The following is a 12,230-nucleotide window of genomic DNA, read 5'->3' as shown; positions in this document are numbered from 1 at the left end:
ACCTTTGCTTCCGCGTGTGGACAGTTGCGGAAATGAACTTTGTGACAGGCATTTTCTAAATCTTAATTGCTTTCTTTCCCTCTCATTCCAGATGGCTTTTATGAGAACTAGTAAATTTCGGCACGTGTTTGGAAAGCCATTGAGAAAGGACCAATGCTACGACAATATCCGCATCACCAAAAGTTCGTGGGACTCCACATTTTGTTGTGTCAACCCTAAATTTGTTGCTATAATAACTGAGGCTGCCGGTGGTGGCGCCTTTCTCGTCCTACCTGTAAATAAGGTGAGTCAGACTGTTGTTTTGTCATAAAAGTGTCTCCTGCTTATTGAAATAAAATTTCTAAACGTATATAACTATCTGGTGACACCCTCGTCCTACAGTAGTATATATGACATCAACCAAGTCTAGGTCCCAGATATGCATGGTGGGGTGGCCTTGGGCTACAACAAAATCCCCTCAGGACAAGGTCCCCACTTCCCCAACAAAAAATCTTCATAGGATAATCCCCTCTCCAGGAAAATAAAAGATAGGATAATAGGACATAATACCCTTCCTATGCCTAAGTTTTGAAACTTTTTAAATTGTCACAAATATACTGGTCTATTTTGAAACAGGATAGCAGGAAAAAAAGAAATATGACGCATTATCAATATACCTCATATATAATTTCATAATGTGATGTCATGTTTATAAAATAAAATTATGGTTTAACTTTTAAGTACTTTCACCCTAGGGGAAAAAAAGAAATGTGACATGTGATCAATATATATAAAGTGCAAGTTTTAAAAGCATCATGGATGGACTTAATGTTATGGATTAAAAGTGTTTGGAGTGATGCTTTTTCAAGTGAGGCAACACAGCAAATGTGTGTACAATTAGGTCAAAACGATTACCACTCCAGTGGCCTAAGTGGCTAGAGTGTCCACATTGGATGCAGGAGGTTGCAGGTTCAAATCCAGGCAGAGTCATACCAAAAACTTATAAAAATGGTACTTGCAGTTGCCTCGCTTGGTGCTCAGTATTAAGAGGGTAGTGTTAGGACTAGTCAGCCTGGTGTCAGGATAAAGAAACTGGGTTGGACATGATGCTGCATGTCTGCGGCATGATGCATTTGTGCTAGATAGCACTATAAAACTGCCACTCTGCAGACATCATAGCAATATGACAGAAAAATTGTTAGAGCTATGTTAAAAATCCAAATCACACTCACACACACACACACACTTTCAAAATGATCATTAGGCATCTTAATCTCCTTGTCTGTTAATATCTAACATCTAACCTGCACACTATATATCTTTCATCTACTCAAGAAAAACCAGCACAAAACTTAAAAGGGTCTCAGTTGACACAAGGATGTAAATTTGTGATAGTTTAAAAAGGATTAAACTTAGACTGGGGGAGGTTAAGTTCTCTATTTCATTTTGCTGGGGGGATTTTGTCCAAGGGGTTTGTATTTACCCAGGGTGGTGTATTAGCGTCTTACCACCTGAACAATCAGTGCTGTATAGCATGGTATGTCATCATTTGTCAACAGAACTCTTGGTAACTATCTTCAGTAATATCACACTACTCGTATTGTGTATAATGGAAAATCCATGTTTCCTTAGTGATCTTAATCCCTTCACACTGAAGTCTATGAAATACCAGATATAGTGGTCTTCATTCACAATTTTCATTCAAGATGAAAACTATGTCAGAGCATATCTTTAAATGTCAGAAGGTACTCATAAATCAATATGGTATCATACCTAAGTGAATTCAAGGAGTGTTATTTAATATTTAGCTGAATTAAAATTATAGGTACAATATTAAAATTTTACATTATTTAAATCAGTTTTTGGTGACAAATGAACTTGAAAAAATATGACTACACACCTGTAACAATGCACCTAAATCCAAATCAGCTTATAGTGCTTTCTCAGTTTCAGCAATTTCTGATCATAAGCAGTTAATTATCACACTAAATGAAATGTGAATTACACATACCTGTGACAGAACGAGGATTTCAAACCTGTGCATTTATAAAATTTGGTCGTTTGATTGACTTCTAAACCAGTAGATTTTTTTTTATTGGCATAAATTTGATGTGTTTTAAGAAGATTGAGAACAGAGCAAGTGCCTTTTTTAACATAATATATATTTTTTTCATACTATTAGAGAGCAGCAAGTTTTGAACATTAATCTGATTCAGATTTTGATGTAAAATATTGCGATAGTAATTAGTAGGAGTCACTGTATCATTGATTAATAAAAGAGTAAAAGTTGCTATCATTATCTTTGCAAAGATTTTGTTATGAAATCCAATAGCATTTTTATTTTCCTTCACAAGATCACACTCTGGTGACATTCATTGTGATGATTAAGCTTCAAATTTAACAGGTTCTCCATAGTTCACTGGTCGAGATTCCTCCCTAAATAACTTTGAATTTTGGGAAGAATGGAGAATGTACTCTCAGTATAGGCATTAAAATGTGGCGACAACATGACAACCATGCTCACCCAGCAAAGAAGTTATAACTTCAAGATTTTTGTTGCTATGTTTGTAAGGTTGCTGACTACAAAGACTACTCTCCTATAGTACTCCATGCTTGTGCTTATCCTGATGACCTAGTTCCTGAATTGGACTTTGGATGCATTCCTGAGCCTCATCCTAAAGGTCTTTCTCTTCATGGCTTGGATACAAAAATCTGTTAGCAAGTTTCACCACAGTAAATAAAAAAATAAAAAAAGATTGATTTACATTACCACATGTGCCTTTTAGTCTGTTAATGTACAAGAGGTGAAGATCATTTTGACCTTGTTTGGTCACCCAGTCAAAGTTGTGGAGGCTCATTTTTTTAAAAATTTCTGCTTCCATCATACTAGGATATACCATTACAATACTTGTGGTGAAATCTCATTTTCAGTTTTGCAGATAATATTAGGCTATGAATATTCCGCTGTTTCTCTTAACTTTAGTGAAAATGTATTATATTTCAACAAGTGCTGGGAAAATGTGTGACTTCTGTTCACACAGATTTTGATCATAGTATGAGGGTTTGATAATGGAGGGGGAGGAGGATCTCTATGTATATGACAAGGGAGAAAACATGGCAGGATGCTGTTCCATACACTAGCCATATTGAGAGAAAAAAATAAACATTTATATGTTGCTGTCAATCAGTTCAAACTCTGCAAAGTTTTTGTTGTCAGCAAGGAAAAGTTTTGTTTGTTTGTTGTATTTATTGTGACTCCATGGTCTTTAAATAGGTAAAGTAAAGAGTGAAAACCAACAGGTTATGTAAAATTCAACAAATAATTTATTTCCCTGGAACACAAAGTGAAAATTTAAAAAGAACTTTGGGTATTGCAAATTAAGTACCAAATAATCCTAAAATTGCTAACGCAAGTCAAATTTTTAAGGTTCTGAATTTAAACTTTAGTGGTATTCCAAATAATTTCCAGTGCTACAAGGGTTGATGTGCCTCAAGTTGCCACTAATCTCTAACTTGCAAATGTACCACTGACCTGCATTGTAATGCTGTACTAAGTCTTTTGTTGAACGACAGTAATGTAATCCAAGAAGATATTCTTGTTTGAATTTCACTCTAATTCCATGTCTCTCTGTCCAAGACTATTGTTATAGAGTACTACATATTTCCATTGAAGAATAATTTGAATTAAATAATTTCACCCAAATCAAAATACTGCACAACAATAATACAACTGATTCTGCTTAGATGTTATCACACAGATGACTAATTTTAAAGTAAACAAGATTTATTTAAAAACGTTTGACAAAAAAGAATAGCCTGGATGAGGCCAAAAGTTTATTTCTAGAAAAATCTTAGTTATAATTAGAAGGTCTGGTAGTAAAATTATAATAAAGAGCATGGTAAATGCAATGTCCTTGACTCAGTCCAAGATAAAGGTTTTTATTTCTATTGATTATATGATCCTAATATTAAACCCACACTTATAGAGAAATTAGTTCTGTATTAGTTGTTTACATAATTTTTTTAAAAAATCAATGATTCTGGTCAGGTGGACAATAAACTTGATTTTGGACGAGGTCAGCTACAAAATACAATTTTACATAACAATAACCTTCAGCGTATAATGAATAATAAAAACCCTAACAAACAGTGCAAATTAAATATGCGTAACAGATTTAACTGCACTTTTAACGTGCTATTTGTTATATCCAGTGGTGTAGTGCTAAATAAAGAAGTGAGAATACAATAAAGAAGTGAGGGAATGCATGTCTACTGACGGATGTGGGGTGACATTGGTGAGCACAAAAAAGTAAGGAAGCATGGAAAGAAAAAGTAAGAGAATGCAGTTCCCAAATGTTTCCACTGCACATCACCCCTGGTGATATCATGCTAATGAAATCATTGTAGAGTGCCTTTCCTAAAAGACAAACTAGGGCAGCCAGCCCAAGATGGTATAGAACCCATGACCCATGAATTACGAGTCTAAAGTTTTGTCAGCTGAGCTACTGCAGCTGCATAGCAACAATATGACCTGTGACATTTAAGTTCATTGAGCTTGTACCAGTTGTAGAACCATTGTGTACAGCTGATGTGGTTGGTTGTTCAAGGGTTTCATGGTTGTTTAAGTATTTAAGGGTTTCATGGTTGTTCCAGGAATTTAAGGGTTTCATGGTTGTTTCAAGTATTTAATGGTTTTAGATATCCCTACTGCTAATACTGACTTTGAACTATAGACCAAATTGAATGTGAATTACAGAAAGATACAAACCTGATGCCAAGAGGACAAACAATATAGGAAACTGCTGTTGCCATAAAATTTATTTATTTAGTAAATTTACTATCAACACTTAAAATTCTACTGATATGTCAAATCATTTGTTTGGGTTTATGTTAAAACTAATAACTACATGTAGTTTTGAGGTCTTTTCTGATACTTGTAGCTGTGTCGAGAGAAACCAAATGAACCCTTTTACACACTGCATGTGACTTGTCATTTGGTTCAGACCATTTGTGGCCTTGAGTGGCCAAGTGGTCTAAAGCGCTCACCATTACGGATCAGTGCCATCTCACCTCAGTCTGCATGGATTCAAGTCTCAGACTTGGCCATTGTAGGTATGTGAGAAAGCTTGCTGGTAGCTTCTCGTGGGTCGGTGGTTCTTTTTTCAGGGTTTTCCCGGTTTCTTCCTCCACCATTTATACTGGCCGCCATGTATAGCCTATCTTGTGCTGAAAAATGTCTTTAAACCCTATAACAACAATAACAACTGACCATATGCTGCAAGACTACTTACATACAGTGCTGATAGAAGTTATTATTGCTTAAATTTATCAACACCAGTTAAAGTTTTCAATTTTCTTACAAAGTGACATTGTCTTTATTTGTATTATTATTATTATAATTATTAACATATATCAGTATAGTGGTTTAAAACCTCTTATAATTGAGGGATGTTTGTAAATGTGTGCAGCAGTTTTAGAATTTTTTATCTGTTTGAAGTTGGAGATTTTAAATAATTGGGCATAATCTTCAGATTCATGATAGTTTTCAAATTTTCCATCCCATGGGTGTGGGTACACTTTTGCAGATCACATGTTATTAATTAAAACTTTGGGATATAAAATTGGGTGTAATCTTTAGATGGCACAACATTTTCAAATTTTATATCCTTTTGGGGTAGGTATACTTTTGCAGATCACAAGTTTGAGATGTGATACCCAGAGTTAGTTTTTGCATTTGAGTTTTAATGCTCCATTTAACAAATTAGCTGTATTTTGTCATATAAATGAGAACTAAGAGCCTTTCTCAAACAACAAGGCCACTGAAACCATTCTGCCTAATTGGATTACAAGCGGTAGCTCATGGTGTCACCCCCATGGTCCTCCTTCCGTAACAAACCATACAGAATCCTTAGTAATGTCATTTTGGTGTCACCCCCTCTGATGGTGTCACCCGGTGCAGTCCGCATCCCCCTAGCAACGCCACTGCTGTGCCTGCTAGTCATGTATTTAACTATGATCGGTTATCCACTTATGAAATCCGACTAGACCGAGCAGTATGTGCTCTGTAAAATTTGCAATTTTTCATTTTGGTGTCACCCCTCTGAGATGGTGTCACCTGGTGCGGTCTGCACCCCCCTAGCAATGCCACTGATTACAAGTTCATGAGTCCATCAATCTACCAGCTGAGATATAATGGGAAATATCATGCACACAATGGTTTTAGAGTGGGGTGGGAATCTTTTGTAGTACTCAAGATGGAGATTTGAAAATTTGGAATATTATTGAAGGTGGTTGTTACATGTGCATTGGTGGTTTAGAATTTAGATCCTACTCCAAGGGAAGGAGCTCCAAGGATGAGATATAGCTCCTTGGTTACAACTCAGAAACTATTGAAATTCTCATCTTTTAACTTGCAATATACTTACTGGGCTTGATAAGACAAGTTCAGATATATATTCAACATTGGCCCCTAGGTCTGTCTGTACCCACCCACCCTGGGGCATAGATTGAGGGGGTGGGAAAAAACATGAGATAATGGAATGTTATTTTATAGACATTATGTTTACAGTGTGGCATATATGTAGTACAAGGCTGAATCTGAAATTTGCAAGGGTGTTGTAGTTTCAGGTTTTAAAATGATATATTTCTGACCATAAGCTGACATTTTCCTGTTATGATTTCATCTGATTTGATGTAGACTCAGCTTGACTGGCTGAAGTTAATTGCACACAAGAGGCCCAAATGAAAGAGGAAAGAGGATCTTGAAGCTGTTATTCAGTTTCCTTTTGTACATGTTATTTATGCATTATGAGGATGTAGTGTCTGTGTTACTCATTTATATATGGTGAAATTTCTATCAGTGGCCTCCTTGTAACTCCTCCTTTTTTGCAGCTTTTCCTCATGCTTTACTGCTACTCAAGTCATTTCAATGCAAATTAATCCTTTGACCCCTTACACTGGTCATCTCAACAAAATAGGCACAAGTTTTCTTCCCATCAATATCCAGTTTAGCAAAGTTGTACTGCTATGTAAGTTTAATTACTGATGTATCTTGTTAAAGCAGAGTATTCAGATGTTTTACTAAGTTGTCATTACACCAACTCCAAATTTCATAATTCATGCTTAGCAACTACATAATGGGTCCAGATGACCAGAACATTGTAAATGTCTTCAGACAGCTTGGTCTTTATAACTCAGTCATAAGTCTGTGTTGTATAGGATTAGCTGTGCAACATGCATATACATTTGGATAGGTGAGATCACATAATCACTATATTTCCTTGAAAAAGAAAGGAGATACTTGGTTACCTTGGCTGAACAAAATTTTCATGACAAAAATAATAATTATAATAGACTTTATGTATTTTAGTAAAGTTTTTTGCTGAAGGCACTGAAGCAGTTCTAGTCACATTCTTTTGCAGATGTTCATTACATTTTAAAAGATAACTCCATCATTGTCTCCACACATTGAAACAATAATTAATATGACAAATATAAAACTTCTGTAAACTGTAATTCTTGGTTGTGTCCTTATTTTTATATAATTAAAAAGCTTACTTTTCAAGTAAAATAGCTTGAAAGAACTTTTGATACATACAAAGTTTATTTCTGGTTCAGTGATATATTGTATGTTAGGTGTGACTTGTAAAAGTTTCCTATAACACATTTAGGCTTGTCATGTTCACAATATACATAAAGATCCTTTTGGATTGCCCATTTCATTTGGGTAGTGTCAGTTTGTAAGATGGGTGAGATTTATGCACATAGCATTGTTGTTATACCAAGATGATAAATTTGAGATTTCATAATTTAGCTTATTCTCAATTTCTTAAATATTTGTACTTGTGACTTCATCAGCATTAACATCCACATGCATACACATAAATAGCGGCAGATACCAAAGGGAGGTTAGTGAACTATGCTAACATGGAATGGACAGTTAGCAAGTCATTTGTATGAATATTGGGTCAAACATGAGAGCAAATCGTATACATTTGTAGATTTAAACAAATACAAGAAGTCGAGCCATTGCCAAAAGACTGCTCTTTTCCCTTCAACTGCATATACTGCTAGATAAAAATTAAAGAACTGCCAAAGTCCACCTTATTGCTGAAAATTATTTTGTTGTCACATAATTTTATTGAATTCAGTAAATTAATCTACCGTATATACTCGGGTATAAGCCGACCCACCCAAACTGAATTGGTAAAACTGTTATAAAGTGCATGATCCGCGTATAAGCCGACCCATAATTTCTAGACTACTGGTACATCACAAGATGCACAAAGTGAGTTCTGAATATGTTTATTTAGGCAAATCACATTATTAAATAAAATGAAAGTAAGAAAGCTAATTTATATGTTGAAATAAAAACAATTCTAAAGTGTTAAGTCTTAATGGAAATTTAATTAATCCTCATTCTAAAATCATGAATTATAAAAGTTCTATCACTTTTAGAATCCTTCAAAATCTGGCTCTGTATCAGACTTGCCAAACAGTTCACGAAACTCAGCTTGTTACAGGTGTGCTTTCATCATATATGTTGTCATTGTCATCATGGTCATCCGATAGTGTGTCGTTCTCGTTCTCGCTTTCCTCATCTTTGTCGGATTGAAATATAGCATCATCCTCTGTTCCATCCATGGCATTGCTGATACAGCACTTCCTGAATGATTTTGCAATCATTTCCGATGGAATTGAGTCCTACGCTTCTTTTACCCACATGGCGACCAAATCGATGTCCAGCCTCATTAAATTCTCGCCTTTTGTCATTTTCACAGGTCCTGAACAAACCCATTCTGCCAACATCTTTCATAACTTGTCCTTAAAATGTTTAAGGCAGACATCAAGAGGTTGTAACACTGACGTTAAACCTCCTGGTATCACAGCCAGTGTTGTTTTCATTTTCTTTGCGGCCTTTTTTACTTCATCGGTCTTACTTCATTGATCAAAATATGATTGGTTTCAGCGTGGACATTATTCAAGTATTGTGACAGTTTACAACTTTGAGCAGAAACCATATCCACTACCATATCTCATTAAACAATACATCTGAGAGTCGGCATGTATTAGTAAAGTCATTGGCATTGTGCAACAAAACAAACCTATTATCCCCGAGGCATTTACCACAGATTAAGCATATGGTAGCTGTTGTACAACACTCTACCGCAAACAAACCACTTTGCTTTACAAACAACTAAACAACAGTGGTATATAAACTGTGGCTGCCGATTACTTCCAAAACACCTGTCAAAGAAATCCCACAAATTATATTGTTTTACAATTATTCATGCTGACTCGTATATTGCCCTGTTATTTACCCTTCCTAAGCGTGCACAAGAAACCCCTATGGAGCCTCTCGCTATTGCTCCTTTAAGACTATCATACATGTATTTCTACTCTCGATCAAAATGCTTGTCGTATATACCTTCAGTATCGTAATTCTTTTATTTTTTTACGTAGATTCTTTTCATATTTACACTGAAATAAGCTAGTGTGCATTTGCACGATACCGTAGAGTTTAATGATTACTGATTAGCTGAGGGTTAAATACTTGACTGGAGATTACTAATATGGCAGTTCTTTTGGAAAATACACGTACCACCGTGGCTCAAATAACACGTATGGCTGCATTTTCTGGTGAATGGACATCTGTCAAATAGACATCAAGTACGTTAAAACATGTTTTTCATTCATTATCCTACGACTTAAGTTAGAAAAAAAATATTTGTTTCACTTCACGACAGCACAAATCTTATGAGCCATGTGGCATCATTAGGCATGTGATCTCATCTTTGGCGATTGACAGAAACAATAAATACTGGAAATCGAAGGGAAAAAAGCATTAAAAATTTCAGACTTGGACCTTGGCCCGCAGATAAGCTGACCCCCCTTCTTCCAGGCCTTATTTTTTTCCTAATTTTTCGGCTTATACGCGAGTGTATACGGTAGTTATCATCATATGATTTTCAGGATTTTCTTATCGTTAGTTTACATAATGTTATTTTTTGGCTATTAATTTCCAGACGCATGATTTTCTCAGTAAATTCCCTCAGATTTTATACTTGTAAAAACTTTGTTACATAAATTTATTACAATTGCACAGTATTGCTGGTATACTGTTTTACTGCATTTTTTTTTTTTTTCCAGTTGTATATAACATGATACTTTTTCATTAAACCAGTAATTTGGTAGTTTCTTTGGTAGGGAAAATATGGAAATTCCCAAGGAATCTTCTTACAGCTGTAATGACATTAACAAGATGTTTTCATTATTCATGACAAGATAGTACAAAAAATTACTTTACGAAACAGTTGCATCAGTCGCAAATTAATGGTGAATATGAGAAATATAATTATATTTATGATTTTTTATTTCTTGTTTGACGTGTATTACTATTACATTTCCCAAAGTAGTCGCTAAATGGAATGTTGTGAAAAAATATTTGGGCCAGATCCAACTTTAGGAAAAATTTCAGACTGAAAACACACAAAAAAACCCAATAACAAAACACCCAGAAGCACTTACGTTTTTGTTATTTACTGGTGTATGTGAATTTGTTTATTATATGTATTCCTTTGCAAATCATCTTATGATTTTCAGGAGCATATGTATATGCTTTGTGTCTGAACTTAACCTAATTTCTCAAGTCCGCTAAATATTTTCTCATTTGTTTTATGTTTACTGCATGGCCTTCTCTGACAAATATCTTGCGTGGATTTTTCACCGCACATCTTTATCAATCGGCTTTCTAATGTCAGCATAATGTCTTTCACAGTATCAGCTGTAGTGTAAGCTTAATCATCCCACTTTATGTACAGGTTTTAGTTTGCAGCTTGCATAACACTTCATATACACATAATACACATAACAATTTTATATACTCTTCAAGTACAGGCCATTTCATTTTCATGGGAGTTGGGAAAGGGATGTGATTCATTTGAGCTGAAATATTTCTTTAAGATAATTAATAATTTTTTTCAAGTATCATGTTTTTATTTTGCTATAAATCAGAGCAATATATTTTTTCCAGCTATTGACCGACAGAAATTTAAAATAAGTGTCAGGCCACAGCTCCATAACATTAAATTGTTGGTCCCTAATTTAATTGTACTAGACTGTGATCCATATCAGTGTACATTCAGAAATACCACTGTACAATAGTGTTGTGGTAGCAAGCTGTAATATTCATTCAGATTTTATAAATATGAAGTCAGGAATATTATTATGTAATACAAATTCCAGGATAAGGTCAGTAAAATATCATAATTATCTTGAGTTGATAAAAGCTCTAGTTGTATATACATGGACAGCTCTGACTTAACTTGTACAGTAAAATGAAAAATGATGTACTATGTCACCTGGAGCAGTGACTGATATTAGTTAAGAAATTTTTATCCATTTATTGAAATACAAAAAGAAGACAAAATTTAGGTTTAATACAGATAAAGGATGAAGAAAACTACTATTCATAAATAGACAATTTGGGTCATTATTGGTAAATAAAATGTAAAGTTTTCAAACATTTAGGAATGCATTTCATCATCATCAATTTATGCACAAGTAACTTAAGACAATTCAGTCATAAACAATGATAAAATTTTGTACTGGATATGTAAGGCAACAGTATTTTGATTGTTTCAGAAATGTAACACTATTGTTTTGTATTAGTACATGTTATGAGAGGTATAAATGCCTGCGTTTGTTTTGACATCAGGAGGCTGGACAGTGTGTCAGAGGATGCAATTGAAATAAAAACTAAAATCAATAAAATGGAAAGTAATAGTGTGAAACTGGATGCTGACTAATAAGATCTTGTATTAATGATCCTAAACTTTGCAGTATATTATACCAGTATGTAAAATGGTTTATTACATAGTTGGTACACTTTGCCTATTGTTTGTGCAGTTTAATATTTTTCATATTTTAACCTGTGAATATATCACTTTATGTGATTCTGATTGGTCCAAATAAGCCCATAAAATTATTGTGCAATATTCTCTTTTACTGATTGGCTGTGATCGTGGGAAAACTTTTGTAACCCTGCTTTCTGGAATGTTTTGTTGTCAATGAACATTTTTACCACCATTTTTTTTATTCGATTCATGAAAGGAATTGGGGGAAAATATGGTCTCATCTGTTTCAATATGGCCAATTTAGGGGTTTGTTATGTCATGTATATCATAACATGAAAATTGGCTAGAACCCCCACAGCAAGTACAATAACAACAAGTAAAACTGAGAGTTTTGCT

The 12,230-nt window shown here is 34.5% G+C and overlaps 1 protein-coding gene across 5 annotated transcripts in view; it reads left to right on the top strand.

Annotated features, from left to right (window-relative positions):
• Nucleotides 1-12,230, top strand: part of LOC149777399 (coronin-1C-A-like) — a 65,346-nt gene that overhangs the window by 217 nt on the left and 52,899 nt on the right. For all 5 annotated transcript variants that reach the window (XM_089942011.1, XM_089942009.1, XM_089942010.1 and 2 more), the window contains exon 2: nucleotides 92-283. In XM_089942011.1, the coding sequence (XP_089798137.1) occupies nucleotides 92-283 (192 nt within the window). The remainder of the gene's footprint in view (nucleotides 1-91; nucleotides 284-12,230) is intronic.

This window comes from Sinohyriopsis cumingii, chromosome 18, assembly GCF_028554795.1.
Source record: "Sinohyriopsis cumingii isolate HCF-2022 chromosome 18, ASM2855479v2, whole genome shotgun sequence".
NCBI lineage: Eukaryota > Metazoa > Mollusca > Bivalvia > Unionida > Unionidae > Sinohyriopsis > Sinohyriopsis cumingii.
Note: the sequence above shows the minus strand (reverse complement) of the source record. Positions and strands in the feature narration are given on the sequence as shown.